This window comes from Callorhinchus milii, unplaced genomic scaffold (genome assembly GCF_018977255.1).
Source record: "Callorhinchus milii isolate IMCB2004 unplaced genomic scaffold, IMCB_Cmil_1.0 Scaffold18, whole genome shotgun sequence".
In the NCBI taxonomy this organism is placed as follows: Eukaryota; Metazoa; Chordata; class Chondrichthyes; order Chimaeriformes; family Callorhinchidae; genus Callorhinchus; species Callorhinchus milii.
This window is the reverse complement of record NW_024704759.1, coordinates 6,659,128-6,676,855: the sequence shown is the minus strand read 5'-3', so window position 1 is coordinate 6,676,855 and position 17,728 is coordinate 6,659,128. Positions and strand designations below refer to the sequence as shown.

Below are 17,728 nucleotides of genomic sequence, written 5' to 3'. Positions count from 1 at the left end.
TTCGTGCTCAAATACAAGTCCCTTCACACCTAAGCACCTCTCTGATCTGCTCATACCCCACTCCTCTACCCAACCTTTTCACTCAACTGACTCAGGCCTGCTGCATACCCCTAACCCCTACTCACCGTCGCTGGGGGCCGAGCCATTAAACCCCTAACATCTGAAACTCCCTGCCTCAATGCCTCTACCTCTTTAAATCCATAAAACCTTCCCCTACCCCATATCTCTCCGCCCCCCACCCCCCGCTTAGCATCCAACCCTACCACTGCAGCGCTCCAAGAAGCTTTCCAGCCTGAAGGCCGCTGTTTAAATGCAAGTTATTGCTGTTGTTGATCAAATTCTCAGGACATGTTTCAGCAACATGCCAAAGACTTGTCAGCTGGGTTGTTCACTAACAAGACATTTGTGGCAGGAATTAGACTGCAAGTGATCTGAGCAGTGACATCATTTAATAATAATCATAATAATCCTTACATTTGGTATAGGACCTTTCATGGCAGGGGGACAGCTCAAAGCGCTTCACAAAATATAAATGTACAGGACTGAATTTACCAATTAAACTTCAGTTAAACCAAGTTGGTGTTCTCAGCCTTGATAAATGCTGAAAATTTAATGTAACATTTTAGGGAAAGTAATCTCTCTCTGTGTTCCTTCTCCTATTTCTATTTCTCTTTCCCCAACTCTCCGTCTTCTCTCTCTCTATTTGTTTTTACGACTGTTTGTGGGCTGTTTGACTGCTGTGCGCCATTGCCTGTTGCCTTTCGCCTAAAAAATACAGTCACTCCACTTTGTGCTATATTCTGTGAAGTGCTTTGGGACGTCTCAACAACGTTATAAGGCACTACATCAAATGCAAGGATTATCAGTATTATTATTATAAGAGCTGGCAAGATGGTTAATAATAATTATAATCATGCATTTGATATAGCTTCTGTAAAGTCAAAACATCTCAAAGTGCTTAACAAGTAATTACAATGTTGTGACTAACTCTAGGCAAATGTGGCAGTCAATTTGCACACAGCAACGACCCACAAATAGCCATGAAATGTATGATTAATTTTCCTGGAGGATTGGTAGCCAGGACACGGGGAGAAATGTCTTTTTATGTCTTCTATTTCAAATGATGTTAGGGAATCTTTTTGAACGTTATCATTAAATTGTGTGTCAGCCCGGCGTAGTGGTAGTATTCTTGTCTCTGAGTTAGAAGGTTGTGGGTTCAAGCCCCTGTCGAGATTTGGAATCAAATAATCTAAGGTGACACACCAGTGCAGTGCTGGGAGGGGATGTTGTATTGTTGGAGGTGCCGTCCTTCAGATGAGACAATAAACCTTTTCAGGCAGATGTTAAAAGATCCCATGGCACTATTCAAAAAGAGAAGGGAGTTTCACCCGGTGTTCTGCTAACAATACTTACTACATGGCTCTTAGTGAGAATTGCTGTGTGAAAATTGGCTGCTGTGTTTCACCCTCAAAATACAGATTGCACTTTACAGTATATCCTGTGAAGCGCTTTGAGACGTCTTGACAAAGTGATAAGGTGATATATCAAATGCAAAGTTTATTATTAGCAGTACCAGTATTATTATTATTAAATTGCTACCCAATATCAGAGAAAGGAGCTTTGAAACTTTGATCTGTCTTCTCTCTGCTGTGTGCAGGAATAATCCGAACGGCTGTGGCAAACCTGGACCGGGAGAAACGGGACCATTACGTGTTAGTGATTCAGGCCAAAGACATGGCGGGTCAGATGGGCGGCCTGTCTGGATCCACCACCGTCACCATCACCATCACCGACATCAACGACAACCCTCCGCGGTTCACTCAGAGTAAGTATCTCCGATGACCCGGGCTGGGTAAAGGCACTGCCATGTGATGGGCATCACTGACCGCACAGGAGGTTACTCACTCACATCTGGGGCGAGTTAGGAGATTTCAGCTACAGGCTGTGGGTGGGTAAAGGAGGTAAGAATCAGCCAAGTTTCTCTGAGCCCTATCCAGAAGGTGTGCATGTCACATTAGACCATGGTCTCGCTGTGTGCAAATAACTTGCCAACTCTCACTGTTAACGCATCGCAACAACAGCCTCTCGGGCAATGTATCAGAACAGTGCCCCAGTGAAAGTATTCGAGAGAGAAGGTGAAAAAGTGGGAGAGAAAAGTCAAAGAGGGAATTTATACATCAATAGAGGTAAAAATAAGGGTAAAGATTCAACACAATATTTCACACAGAATTTTTGACAAAGTGGAATTATAATGGGAAACCCCTTGGGGGAGAACCTGAGCAAAGCAAAGGAAATCGTTACAAAGAGCTTAGTGGGTGAAGACACTGGTTATTGATCCACTGGGTGACCAAAAGGATGTAGGTTTGAATTGCGACACATGCTGAGTTAGTTGATCTCCAACAGGAGGTTGGGGGGGAGGGGGGGGCGTGGTGGTTGGAGGAGTAAAGGAGATACAAGCACCAGAGTCTGAGCTACATTGCCCTAAAAATGGTCCTCACCATCCCTAACCTCTGGGTCTCCCTGCCTTAATCCCTCCATCTCTTTCTCTCTCTTTCAGAGCTGTACCAGCTGACCATGCTGGAGTCAGCGGCTGTGGGCTCCACTGTGGGCAGGGTGAGAGCGGAGGACGTGGATCTGGGTCTGAACTCGGAGATGGTCTATGTTCTTAAGGAGGAGGATGGCTCGGACACCTTCAGGGTCATCACAGACACAGAAGCACAAGAAGGCATTATCATTCTCAAAAAGGTAAGGCTGACCTCGCTGGGAGGGTGCATTGTGCCTATTGAGCATTGTGAGGGAGGCTTTCAGTCTGAGCCTGACTGGAAGCAGGGTGTGGTAGGGAGATAAAAGAGAGGAAGAAAAAGGAAAACCAAAAGAAAATGTCTGCCCACCCCCCTCCCATTTTGTTTCTTCACATTATGGGTCCTAAGTGTGATATTCATGGCAGGGAAACACAACATCATCGCTGTATCTCTCACAGAGCCACCCCTCACCACATGCAAAGCCATTGCCCACTGCCAGATAGAACATGGCTTAAAAAAATGCTTCAGCTTGCTGGAATTTGGTTCAGTCACAGGTTAGATTTCCAGAAGACAAGACTCCATCTAATTTCTGGGGAGTTCTGTTCCCAGACATGCCTCTTGCTATCTCCCCGCAATATGGCGTAGCTCTTCCTGGTGGTTTGCTGATCGAAGGCTGAGACCTTTCATTTTCGCTCCGATGTGATAGCGACTGCTGCGATCCTGGACGGTGTCAGAAACTGACCTCTTTCGAAGGCTGCTCTATGCCTGAGCATCAGCGAAGCTAATCCTGGAGGATGCATGCACCTCTTGGGCATAGAAAACAGGAAGAACTAAGATGTGAGCAAGAGGCATCCTAATTACCAGTCACGCCTTTAAGCATTGAGCCCCTTTGATGTCGCCATTGGGAGTTTGGGCCATTACTGTGAAAGCCCAATGGAATGCTATTCTTAGTGTGTTCCTCCGAGCTTCCCCTGACTCATCTACCTGAGCCATACTACGCGAGGTCCTGATGCAGACAAATAATAAGCTCTTGCTCCTGTGAGTTCTGAAAAGTTGCCTCAGCCAGGATAGTACAAAATATTAATATTAATAATAATCATCCTTCCAATTGATACAGCGCCGTATCAAGCCTTTGAGACATCTCAAAGAGCTTCACAGGATAATAAAATAATAATTATAATCCTTGCATAATATCACGTCTTCAAGACATCTCAAAACACTTCATAGAATATGCTGCAAACTGAATTTGACTGTATATTTTGTGGGCAAAACGTGGCAGTCAATTGCACTCAGCAGTGTGCCAAAAACAGTTGTGGATTAATTGAACAAATTATTATATATTATTTATTTATACTGTGAAGTTGTTGACTGTGAATTTTGTGGATGAAAATAACATTTAATCTCAACTTTGGCAGTTTCAGCCACTTGGTTCATTGAAATACAACTCTTTTTAAGCCACGTTCTAGACAGTGGGTGATGGCTCTGCATGGGGTGGGCTGGCTCTGAGAGGGATACAGCGATGATGTTGTGTTTCATTACCGACTGTGCCCCTCACAAAAGAGCAGTTTCATCACAAGGCTGAAGTTAATTAATTAATGTTAATAAACAAACAAACAAATAAATAATCCTTGCATTTGATATAGTTGTGGATCGAGTGAACAATCCAAGTCATTTGAGTGAACAATTTTGAGTGAACAATCCGAGTCGTTATCACGTCGTTTCACACTTCACAGAATATATTGTGCTGGATTGACTCTATATTTTTTGGGGGAGAAACACGGCAGTCAGTGGTGCACAGCAGTTTGAGGGGACTGTCGGCCAGGGCCATCAGGAGAAACTCCCTTCTCTTTTCAACTGCTCTTTCTAATATAAATTAATGATCTGGACTTGGGCATAGAGAACACTATTTCCAAGTTTGCAGATGTTACAAAGTTGGGTAGGGTAGTAAATAGTGAGGAGGACTGTAACCAACTGCAAGCAGACATACACAGAATGGTGGAATGGGCTGACATGTGGCAGATGGATTTCAATGTGGATAAGTGTGAGGTGATACACTTAGATAGGAAAAATGATAGGAGGCAATATAGACTTGGTAGCTCAATCTTAAGGGGGGTGTTCAAGTAAGCGAATCATTAAAGGTAGTGGGGCAGGTAGATAAGGCAGTAAAAAGGGCATTTGGTGTACTGAGCTTTATTAGTAGGGGCATAGAGTATAAGAGTAGGGAGTTTATGGTTAATCTATACAAAACACTGGTTAGGCCTCAGCTGGAGTACTGTGTCCAGTTCTGGGCACCTTACTTCAGGAAGGACATTAAGGCACTGGAAAGGATGCAGAGGAGATTCACGAGAATGATAGCAGGAATGGGGAACCTTAGCTATGAGGACAGGCTGGAGAAGTTAGGACTTTTCCCATTAGAGCAGAGAAGGTTACGCGGGGACCTGATAGAGGTCTTCAAGATCATGAAAGGTTTCGACAGGCGAGATAGGGAAAAGCTGTTTCCGCTGGTAGGTGTGTCTGTGACCCGTGGTCACAGTTTTAAGATATCTACCAAAGGAAGCAGAGGGGAGGTTAGAAGAAATTTTTTCACTCAGCGAGTTGTTCGAATTTGGAATGATCTGCCTGAAAGGGCAGTGAAGTCCGATTCGATAACAGCTTTTAAGAGAGAACTGGACAGGTATCTGGGGAAGACGGGTTTGCAGAGTTATGGGGAGAAAGCTGGTGATTGGGGTTAGTGAAAGTGACTTGCTCTGTCAAAGAGCCGGCACAGACTCGATGGGCCGAATGTCCTCCTTCTGTGCCGTAGCATTCTATGAATCTATAAAACAACAACTTGCATTTATATAGCACCCAATTCCATGGGATCTTTAAAGTCCACCTGTACAGGAAGCAAGGATGTGCCACCTGAGCATGCGCATAAAGTTGGGCTCCATTATAACAAGGTGGACAGGGGCACCGTCAAATGATATCTTGCGATACAATGGGTCATGCTATAGTGCAGCGTGAGGGAGATATGGTTTCACCAGCACAGACACTGTGGGGAAAGAGCAAAGAATGGGATCAGAGGAGAGAGCTCCAGTGGGTGAGCAAATACCAGCACAGACACGAAGGGGAAAGATCACAGGTGGGATTAGAGGAGAGAGCTTCAGTTAGCAGACAGAACAGCTCATACTGATACTGCAGTATAGAAAAGTTGGCACATTTCAGAAAACGTATAACTCTCCTTAAGTGGTTGAAATCAACACGAGAGAGAGCGATTCTCATCTGGTTCAGCGGGGATATCTTGCGGTTGCAGTGAGTGAGTGAGTGAGAGAGTGAGAGAGAGTGTGAGAGTCTCTGTCATTCCCATGTGGAGAGTTGTTGGTAACTCGCAGCTACGGGGGCATAAATAAATCAATGATCTTGGGGCTGAGGAAGGAAGGAGGGAAGCAAAGAGGAAAACAATAAAAGGAAGACGCGAGCTGTGTCACCACGGCTACAGCTGTATACCCTGAAGGCTATTCCCAGTCTCACTGCAGCAATCAGCTCATTAGTCAGGACCATGCTGTAACTGTACATCTTCCCTTCTGACACACTTTGTGTTTGCCAACATCTCCCATCAACTCTTCACTGTATTAAAAGCTGACTGCATAGAGCACATTGCTCCCATTGTCCAGAAAGCCCGAGGCAACAATAAACATGGCAAACAGACCGGCCGCCTGCTGACACTGCTAAATCAGCCAGATTTCAATCCTGACAACAGGAATAACAACAAACAACAACAAAATTGCATTTATACTTTCATATCGGGAGTTCGTCCCAAGGTGCAGGACACTGAGGGGTTTACACCCGAGCTGGGAGTTGGGGTCAGAGAGGGGGTGAGGGCAATGGCGTGGAGGAGGGATGATGATTGAAGGAAATTCTTGAAGGAGGTGGCCGAAGGGGCGACACGGAGGGTCTCCTGCATGGAGTTCCAGAGGGTGGGGGCGGAAAGGCTGAAGGCCTGACCGCCGACAGTGAAGCAGGTAGGGCAGGGGACGGGGAGCAGGCCAGTGCCTGACGAACAGAGGGAGCAGACAACTTGGTGAAGTTTTAATAGGTCACAGAGGTAGGATGGAGCAAGACCATGGAGGGCTTTAAAGCTGAAATACAAACAGAAATCGCTGCTCAAACTGTCCCATGCTCTAGCCAGCCCATACCTGGAATAGTGCCCCCAGTGCAGAGGGGCTACTCAGGCTTGAGAGGCAGGGTCACAAAAGCCACCTTCATTGTGAGTCTGAGGCCAATTCATGGTGAATTTGATCCAATGGCCTGCATCCCAACCTCTACTTTTACTTCCTACAGGCAATACTAGTGAAGCACTTCAAGATGTTTTGAACATTATAGGCGCAGTATCAAAAGTAAGGTTCGATACCCTCCTATTATACCTGATTAGGAGAGACTTCAAGGTGGCATTATGTGTCTGAAACAGTACGTGCCTGATTTCCCAGCCCTAACCTTGACGGTAAAAATGACCATTCCCCCCCACCACCCCCCCCACCCAAATAAACCAGCTTCATTCACTTGTAACCATCTCAGCTGTAAGTTTAACATTACGTGCCTTTGCTTATAACTATATTCACTCACCCACTTTATCTAAAGATAAATGCTCAACTACTTCCTACAGTGTTGTGCAGACATCAGTTGTTGACTAGAACTTGAATTTAATACTTGATTCCTCACAGAAAGAGAGCCCGAATCGCAGATTTAATACTGATTGAAGAGGGTCCCATGATATTGCACTTAAATTTTAAGGCAAAATTGGTCATTCACTCCATGGCTGTCTGTGGCTCATTGCTATGCACAAACTGGCACAAAATACAGTCAATCCATAGTACATCCTGTGGAGAGTTTTGAGACATCCCGAAGATGACGTGAGACGTGATAGGATGCTATATCAAATGCAAGGAGTTTTATTATTAATAATAAAATAGTCTTATAGGCTTAGAGCAGGTGAATGTTTTGCCCTTGTGCTCTCTGTTGCTATAATGTTTGGGAGAAATTCCACCGAATGACTGAGCCGAGTAACTCTGGCAAAGGCTGTATGTCAGTTTCTAGCACGGATGAATATCAATTATCTTCAAAGCCTAAAGTCCTAACATTCAAATAACCCAAATCAGAGCTCTGTCAACCAGGTTAGATGCTCCCCAGAGTGCCAGATCCATCAAGCACATTTGACATACCAGATACCAGGAGCTCAGACAGACAGATACACCGCCATCAGTCCTCCAAGGGGAATGGACAGATGGATGGTTGCAAAGCTGGAGCATCGACTGAGGACAATAGAGAGGGAATCTATTTAAAGCAAAACGATGATGCATCTAATCTATCAAAACTCACCCTTTTCCAGGGACACATGTGCAGCACAAAGTGAAACTGAAGCAAAAGAAGTCAAGCAAACTGCAGGTCAAAATAATAGAAATAACAATTATCCTTGCATGTGATACAACACCTCATCACGTCATCGAGACACCTCAAAGCACTTTACAGGACACCAGGAGAAACTCCCTTCTCTTTTCAAATATCAAGTTCCTTGTCCTCATGTTCAAATGGCTCCATGACTTTGCCCAACTATCTCTGCGACCTGTGACCTGATTTTAACGTCTCACCTGAAGGACAGCACCTCTAAAAATGCAGCACACCTCCAGCATTGTACTGGAGTGTTGAACCGGACTTGAGCCCGGACCTTTCTAACCCTCCCTGCCATCCAATCCCCTATTGCAGTTTGTCGCCCAAAGACGCATGTAGCAGAAATTGCCTAAGCTCCTCTGTTGCTCGATAGTTTTATTGTTAAGCATGGACTGTCCGGTCTCTACAGTAACAGTGGCCCTTTTAGCATTTACTTTCAGATCACCAAGACATCACTTCCAATGTTTTAACTTAGCATTCTTCTCAAAACCCAAAGATAATGCTGTGGTAAAATGAGACAGCCCTGGCGAGTGCAAAACATCAAACCTCTCCTGTTTATTCAAAGCTTACTGGTGGTAATGAAACCTTCAGCAGCAGAGATAGTTAATGCAAAGACAAGGAGAACAGAAACCATCAGTCCTGGATGCTTAAGAAATATCTAAATCAGAGGACACTTTCAAGATAAGACAATTTCCAATTACTTTTCAGTGCAAATGAGGGTCCACTCTGGTTAAGTGTATAAAAGCCTAAATCTGTCCTTAGCCACCCTGTGCCAATCTGTTGGTGTTAGTGCACAGAGACATGTGTTTGAATAGCTGTTGCTAACATTTGCACAAGGATTAATGCTCCACCATGTAATGTTCCTTTGCTTATTTTCATTACACAATTTCAATCTGCAAATAAAAGACTTGGGTAAATCATCACTGACCATTATCGGGTATGAAACGACAGGCTTTTCTTCAGATTAGTCATCCCATTTCATCGATAAATACATTTTCCAGGTGACATATGAAAAGCACTGATGAGATTATGGCAGAGCCTTAGCTATGTACAGGGAGGAAGAAGCCGGGCTGATTCTTTTAAGAATTGGAGCAAACGTCACCCAAAGAGCCAATTCCTATTATTGATACTGTCCTTATACACGCATTGACCCAACCTTTCTCTGGACAAACTGAACCTTCCCTCTCCACATCACATTGGAAAGCGCTTCACAGGATTTACTATGAACTGAAGTGACTGTGGCAAATGTGGCTGCACAATTGCTCACAGCAATGTCCTACAAACAATCATAAAACAAATGACCAATTTTATTTGGGGGATTGGTGGCCAGAACACCGAGAGAGAGAAACTCCTTTCTTTTTTTGAATACTGTAGTACCATAGGACCTTTAACATCCACCTGAACAGGCAGACGGGACATTGGCTTAACATCTCATCTGAATGCCAAATCCAAACGTGATGACTATCACTTCATCATCTAGAATAACGAGCAGTTCTGGACTAGGTTACAGTATTAAATATATTCCCGTTGTCGCCTGCACTTGCCAAACACTCATTGTTCTCTGCCCACGTCGCCCCGACCTCTCAGTTTCACTCTGTGTGCAGCTGCTCCATACTCTTCAATTTCATGTGACAGCACTGACATTTCCAGCCAATGTAGTGGCACAAATATGCCTGTCGCTGAGACCAAACACACACAAAATCAGTCACTGGAAAGAGTCTGACTCAAAATAATGGCACTGAAAGGCTTCAGTTGTTTGATCTGTTGAGTAAAAGAAGTAAAGACATCTTGGAATTAAACAGAACATCCAAGTGAAAATGTTACCTGAGCAGCAATCCAGTCACTGCATGAAATGGTACTGTAACTCACTGTGCTGTGCATTTTTCAAAATCCTTTAAAAGTTTGCTCTTTAACTCTGGGCGTTAAAATGCAGTAAATGTGGTAATTAGCACTGGTAATTATCTCGGGCTTTAATAATATCCAACAGCAAGTGTGTGTAGTTCAGTATGCTCCAGAAACCACTCCCCAATATCAATAGGACTGACTGGCATTTTGATCTGTATTCAGATCTACACCCAATTTCATGAAATAATTACAATATATAATAATAATGTTTGTATTTGACATAGCACCTTATTACATAATTGAGACATCTCAAAGGACTTCACAGAATATACCATAAAGTGTTTTTGTGGGTGAAATGTAGCAGCCCATTACACACAGCAATGTTCCACAAACAGTCATGGATCGAACGACCATCACATCCAGGTTATTACTTACTGCTTGGTAAACAGAGGCATGTGGAGTAAGGAAACTTACATGTGGTTTCGCCCCACCAGGGAATCGAATTCAGGTCCTCTTGCTTGCAAGGCAAATGCACTAACCACTACACTATGGGACTCCACACACTCCAATAAAATTATTTCAAATAACCATCTGATTGAACAAAGGATCAGCAGGTTATGGGTGTGAATCCCAGTTAGCTCTTAATGAGCACAGGCACTAACTTAGCTGAATGGCCTCCATCTGTGCTTGTAAATCTCTGCCGTTCTGAGGGTCTAAGCAGGTGCTGTTGTTCTTTCAGCCACTGGACTTTGAGAGCAAGAGGACTCATAGCCTGCTGCTAGAAGCAGTAAACAAGCACATGGCTCCTCAGTTCGAGAACGTCAGCTCGTTCAAGGACTGGACCAGCGTCAGGGTCATGGTGAAGGATGTCGACGAGCCACCCGTCTTTACCTCGCGGACAAACGTGATCGAGGTGCAAGAGGACGCCCGCGTTGGGAGCAGCATTGGCGCTATAACAGCGCGGGACCCTGACCTCAAGCACAGCCCCATCAGGTAAGAGAACATGAATAATAATAATCCTTGCATTTGATATAGCACTGTATCACGTCGTCGAGACGTCTCAAAGCCCTTTACAGAATATGTAACAGACTGTATATTTTGTAGGCTAAACACGGCAGCCAATTGCACACAGCAGTGTCCCACAAACAGTCAACAGTGGATTGAGTGACCAAATGTTATTTTATTTATTATTGCAATTTCCCTTTCGTCCTTTTTTTGTAAAAAGCAGCCACCTGGTCAATTCGGGCTTGAGGGCTTGCTTGAAATCTGACGGTGATAATTATTCTATCGTAGTTACTCATTACAGTCACTGACACCAGCTCTGCTGGGATGTGTTCTGTAGAATGAGAGCGTGGCCACACAGCAGACATGTTAGCCTCTGATAGTACGTTACTCATTTACCTTACCCACTGCCAACCTAGTCATCGGCAGCAGAGGTGGCCAACATTTTGTTTTCAGGTCACTGCCCGGCTCAGTCTTCCACAATGCAGTTTTCCCATCTCCAACAGCCATCAGCTTAAGCCTAAAGCAACGCTATCAGATGCCCAAGCAGCAGGGCAAGCAGATATAGGTTCTCGGTTGTGAGAGGCCAATTTCAGGGTGGAAACCAGGAATTATTTCTACACACAGAAGAAAAATCAGCTGATCAGTAGGCTGGTTGAGGCCAGAACGCTAAGCTCATATCAGAAACAGCTTAAGGTAAGTGTAAGGAATTAACAGTAAAATAAAATTTATAAAAAATACAGCGCCTTTAACTTTTGCATTTGATACAGTGCCTTTAATGCTGGAAGGACGTCTCAAAGCGCTTCACAGAAATGACTGCAAAATGCAGGCAGTGCCTATGTATATTGTCATTGAATTCTTGGAGGATAAGATGAAATGAGCTGTCTTATGATAGTCTCTGCAATCCTGCCATGCTGACCCAAAGGTCCAGTTTAATACCGTTCAAATTAGGTTTGGAATAATTGTTCCTTCAAGGTAGGCACACTGGCACAGATGCTGAGCAAAATTCTGCCTTTTTTTGAGCAAATTGGTTAACAACTCCTCCTGCACGGCCTTTTATTAAGATTTACTTTGATTTAAATTGAAATGTTACTCCAGTAAATACAGGTACTTGATTAACAGTCACTTGCAGTAAGTGTTAACATATTAGATGCAAAATTTATTCAAGCGTATATTCCAATCACAGTGTGTACCTCTGCAGTCAAAGTGATGTACTTTCTTGGTTTTGACGTGGTTTTCAGCAGACTCAGCTCACGCTGTCCCTATGTGTTTGTCCGCCTCCTACACTACGAGATGGGCAAATGTGACACATTTGCATACTGCTGCACTCTCCGTCATAAGTGTCAGCCTGGTGCATTGGTAGCGCTCTCGCCTCTGAGTCAGGAGGTTGTGGGTTTAAGCCCCACATAGTCTAGGATGACTCTCCAATACTGTACCAGGGAAGAGCTACATTGTCAGAGTAACCGTCAAAGTGCTTAACAGTGGTGGAAGCTCGATTCCAAGCCGGGGGGGGGGGGACGTGAAGTGACTATAGGCACGGACAAAGAGAAAGGTCTTCCGGGTGTGATCTAAAGACGAGGAAGGAAAGGGCCAAGGGGGAGGGATTGCGGGTTAAATAGTTAAATGGTGGTCTAGTGGCTGAAAGGATGGCCATCCATGGTGGAATGGAGGAGACTAGGGATGTGTACAGGAGGCCAGAGCCAGCAGGTAGCTAAGGCCTTTTCCAGTGCTGTACATCCATGAGTCCCAACAGAAGTCGGTGAAAACCTAGCAATTGACTTACGTTTTGGTTTAAACTCTTCTAAATGAAGGGATGTGATCACAGTTGATTGTGTTTGGGTGGGAGAGGTGGGGGGGAGGGGAGATATGCCACCGATGTATTCTCAGTGTCACTCAGCGTTCAATGGTGATCTTTCAGGTATTCCATCGACCGCAACACTGATCTGGAGAGAATATTTGATGTGGACGCCAACAGTGGAGCCATCACTGTGGCCAAGCGGCTGGACCGGGAGACGGCGGGCTGGCACAATATCACCATGGTGGCAATGGAGGCAGGTACGTGTATCCCGAAGGGTGAAGCCCTTCCGGACACATCTGAAGTCATTTCACCCGGCAGAAAGACAACGGAAAGAATCTCTCTGGTAAAGTAGGGGTTACCTTGCTGGATCTTAAAAACTTTTTGTACTGTGGAATAAATGAGGATGAAAGATTCAGGTGAGGTTATTAAAAGAGAAAGAGTCAGTGACTATTGGCAGAGCACACAGAGCGTGGTGACTTTGAACGTAGGAAAACATTTAACTTCACAGGGATCAGAGACAAAAGGTGGAGACAGAAGGAAAGCAAAGATCAGCCACTGGAAGATGAAGGATTTAGCATTGGATAACTTAATGCAAGGGATCGGTCCTTGCTCATGCATGAGATGAGTTTGTGGGTGGAGACGGTTTGGGTCACAGACACAGGCTGATCAATTCACATTCCCAGTGGGAGGCAAGGCCTGGGAATTGATCCAGCTTCAACCTCAAACCAATCTGGCCACAAACACCCTTAATCCCAATTCTTGTTAGGAATCACCATGCTCTCCGTCAAGCTCGGGTGTGCAGCTTATCTGGTAACTTTGTAGTTTCAACGCTGATGTTGTACAATGAAAGTGCAGTGCGAAACGATGATGTTTCTAACAGCTCTGTCCCAAGGTGACCCCTTAGCCAGGTAAATAGAGCCAGTTGTGGCCTAGGCTTGACGCTTCCGCTCAGTAATTTGGTACTCAGATGTTCGATGATGTGGTATTGAGACACTTGATGTTGTGGTGTTGAGACACTCGGTATTGTGGGGCCGGACAGATCAGGTAAAAGACAGGAGCGCATTGCCATAAGTTAAGTTATTGTTAAGCCTCTGGAACGCTGCTTCACGCTCCGTATTGCTGAGGCTAAGTCTGTTTATGTTGCTCCTGCGTGAGCAAGAGCAGAGGTCGGCTATGTGAGAACGTGCTCTGGTTTAGCAGGAGGTTGACTTACAGTGCACCCAACTCCGGAGATGATTCGCCGGCTTCCTGCCTTCCGGTCATGAGGCTGCGGGTGACATCATGTCCTGCGTATAACATTCTGATGTCACTTCCCGTGTACTACACGTAGAAGCCACTTTGACAAAGTTCTTTATTGGAAATTTTGCGTGAACCTTGTCAGCCTGTATTCAGTATTTGCTTTTGAGCGTTGTAACTGTACAATCCTTTTCAAATCCGACTGGAGTCACAGGTGAAGGACAACTAACATACATATCCCCACCATCTCTCTCTCTCTCGCTCTGTAAAACTGCTAACTAGAAACATAGAGTAAAGAATCTATGATGATTCCAAGGTTTTGTAGATATATGTAGGAGTTTCGCCCAGTATCCAAGCCAACAATCCTCAGATAAAAGGCTGTTTGTGTACAAATTAGTTGCCTACAAAATACACAGTCATTGTACTTTGAGACATCCCCTGATGTTAAAGGCCAGGATTATTATTCGTAGTATTATTATATATTTATAATGTAACACTCCCTGTGAAAAGGGAACATAGGGAAAAAATCTACAGCAGGCTTGTTGAATATGGGTTGAATTGTCTGAGACAGCTGCTGATACAGAGAAAACATTTAATAGGGAATTAGGTAAGTCCATGCAGAGGAATATTATGAGGGGACACAGCCTTCGGTTTTCATCAAAAAAAACTTCCATTAATCTGAAGCCCCCCGAACTCCACAGGTTTCTGCCTGTTTGATTCAATGGAACAGATCTCAGGATCTATGCATAAAATAATCCTCTGGCTTCCCATTACCCAGAAAAAAAATTCTCAGACAGAAATAATAAGCACTGGGGAAAGAAGAAAAGTTTAAATTTCCAACACAAAACTAATGAGCTCAGCAGGAAGTAATTATTATCCTCCAGTGTCTATTTCTCTTTACTTGGTTTAGAGCTGCAATTAAATCCCAGGCAGTCGCTCTCTTATTCAATACCTTTTCTGCTTCGTTGGGTGTCATTAGTCATAAAAACGAGGCGATAATGAAGTCTACTCTTCTAAATTGGTTGCAAGAGGAATCTCAAATTAGAAGGGAGTTCAAATATAATCATGAAGGAAAATACAGCTATTGCCTACCCACTCCCTTCTTCTCCTCCCACCCCACACCCAGCCTGTGGATTTGGTTAAGTTATGCTTGCTCACCTTTGAGAGAATTTTCACTGGAAAACCTTGTGTACTATTCTGGTGAAAAGTAAGGCGACTACGACGGGCAATTTGCTGAAGTTCCATCTGCTTGGCCCCCATAATAACTCTAACTGTAAAGTCAACTAGTGCTAACTTACTAATAACCCTTACATTTGATACAGTGCCTTACCGCGTTGTTGCGATGTCTCAAACAGTTTCACATAACATATTGTAAAGTGAATCGATTGTGCAATTGTGGGTGAAACATGGCAGTCAATTGTGCAGCAGCAGTACTTCGCAAACAGTCATGGATTGAGTGACCAATTTTTTTTTTTTGAGGGCTTATTACCCCCGGAAAATGATCCGCCAATCAACTGACAACCGGGCTCCTGCTCACTGCTTGGTAAATTGTGTGGAGTAAGGAAATTTGCCTAAGGTTTTGCCCCGTCCGGGAATCGAATCCGGATCCTCTCACTTGTGAGGTGAGTGCTCTAACCACTAAGCTCCAGGACTCCATGATAATCATAATCCTTGCATTTGATATAGCACTTTTCACGTCGGGAGGACGTCCCAAAGCGCTTCACAGAACACACTGTAAAGTGAATTGACTGTATTTTTTGTGGGCGAACGCGGCAGCCAATTGCGCACAGCAATGTCCCACAAACAGTCGTGGATTGAAAATGACCAATTTATTATTGTTTTTGGAGGGATTATTATTAGGCTCTGTGTGGAGTAAGGAAACTTGCCCAAGGTTTCGCCCTCTGCCTGGAATTGAACTCAGGTCTCTCGCTTGCAAAGCGAGTGCTCTAACCACTGAGCTACAGGACTCCACACCTCAGAGATGGCAGTGGGCGCCTCAAAGCCAATTACAAGACAGTAGCCTACGTCTGGCGGCTGACCCATAAAATTGGATTACGGCCACCGAGAGGCATCCAGAGTTATTTATAATATTGAGCGCTGAGGGGATTCTCCTTGCAGAGTGGGCTTATTTGCACTAAGATGCAAGCGGAGTGTGGCTCTGATTGATGCCGGACCCCACAAGCTCAGAATTCCGAGCAGTGGTTGTGCAGTTATTTTGGGCGATGAATTGCAAAAAGCAGCCTTATTAACAATTCAGACATCAGAACTTTCTCTCTCTCTCTCTCTCTCTCTCTCACGCAGTTTTAATTACTCCAGAATATTTTGTTATATTGCAAATGGTTTAACCTTCAGACTGTCGGCAGATCCAGGGAAGCTTCGGTCTGCCTGGACTGTCCGGTTTTGTGTGTTTCATCTCTTAGACATACACACACATACGCTCATACACGCACAATGAAGCACATAATGGTTGACTGTGTTAAACTTACCAAGACATCAGGAGTAGTTCCACAATTAGCCCTGCTAAATACTATATAATTTTAGTTAAACTTAAAAAAGTTCAAAATGGTTCACTCACTTCATGGCTGTTTGTAGAACATTGCTGTGCACAAATTTGCCTTCAAAACACACAGTCACTACAATTGACAGTAAAATCCTGTGACATGTTTTGAAATGTCTCGTCAATGTGATAAGGTGCTATATCAAACTATAAGGATTATGTTTATCATTATAGCTCTCCTCTTTCACCTTCTCTCCATGGCCTTGCTCCCCCCATCGCTGCAGTCTCCTAACCCCCTTCCATCCTGACCGCTCCCCCCGCTCAGCGGGCTCCGGCCTGCTTCACGTAACCCCACCTCGCCCGCCCCAACATTAGTGGGCAGGCCTTCTGCCCCCACCCTTTGGAACTCCATCCCGCAGTCCCTCCGCCTCGTCCCCTCCCTTGCCTCCTTCAAGACCCATCTCAAGATCCTCCTCTTCAACCGTGCTTTCAATCACGCTGCTTCCCCCACTGCCCTCCACCCTCCCGGATCCTGACCCCCATCTCGGGTCTGAAACACTGACTGTCCAACGCATTGGGAAGTCCTCCAGACGTGAAAGACACTATACAAATGTAACTTTGTTGTTGTTCTTGTGCTGTTCTCGCTCTCCGTTTCATTTTACCATCATAACAGAGATTTGCAGCTAAAAACAAATTTAAGTGTATTTGTCAAAAAAATGAACACTGTAGATGATGTAAAATGATGCTTGATTGCTTTGAACCATTCTAGGTCTCGTATTAATATCTCAACAGCAGCAGAGGTCTGCCAATCTTGGTAACCACTATGATGGAGCTCTTGGTGATTCAGAGCAAGTGTTGTATAAGTGACGGAATCTCTGCTCAATCATTCTGCCCTGTCTCAGCCTGTGAGACCAAAATGTCTTGAATTCAGTTTTTCTTTTTAAGAACTCTGGGAAAACAGCTTTCAAATTAAGCGAAATGTAAGAATTTTTAACAATTCTGACTTTTGTCTTTCAAAAGGAAATTAAATAGAATTATTTTAGGAAATAATATCATGATACAGCATGAGGTTTGGGACATGACATGTGCATGCGACTGCCAGGAGGGTGGAAGGCGAACCAGATGGATCTTGGTCTTCTTTCGTCTAGCAAATTCTTATGTTCTTATGTAGCTCGAAGTTTGACCTGTGGGAACGCCCCACTGTTGTCGTAACCTCAGAACATCACAGCAGGAAGCAACTCAAACCTTCTAGCTTCTTGGCTACTTTAATAGATCATGGCATGTGTTTTAGTCTCCTTTTCTCTGCCTTTTCTCCACATTCTTTAACACTCTCACATCCCCACAAAATACACTTTTTCTTTGCTCATGAAAGACAGTCAATTCACTTCACAGTATATTCTGTGA

General features: G+C 44.3%; 1 protein-coding gene across 2 annotated transcripts in view; it reads left to right on the top strand.

The window, feature by feature from the left end:
• The window catches only part of LOC103172959 (cadherin-22), a 143,442-nt gene that overhangs the window by 71,892 nt on the left and 53,822 nt on the right, over window positions 1-17,728 (top strand). For both annotated transcript variants that reach the window (XM_042341765.1, XM_007885645.2), the window contains 4 exons: window positions 1,658-1,825; window positions 2,558-2,745; window positions 10,531-10,784; window positions 12,712-12,848. In XM_042341765.1, the coding sequence (XP_042197699.1) occupies window positions 1,658-1,825; window positions 2,558-2,745; window positions 10,531-10,784; window positions 12,712-12,848 (747 nt within the window). The remainder of the gene's footprint in view (window positions 1-1,657; window positions 1,826-2,557; window positions 2,746-10,530; window positions 10,785-12,711; window positions 12,849-17,728) is intronic.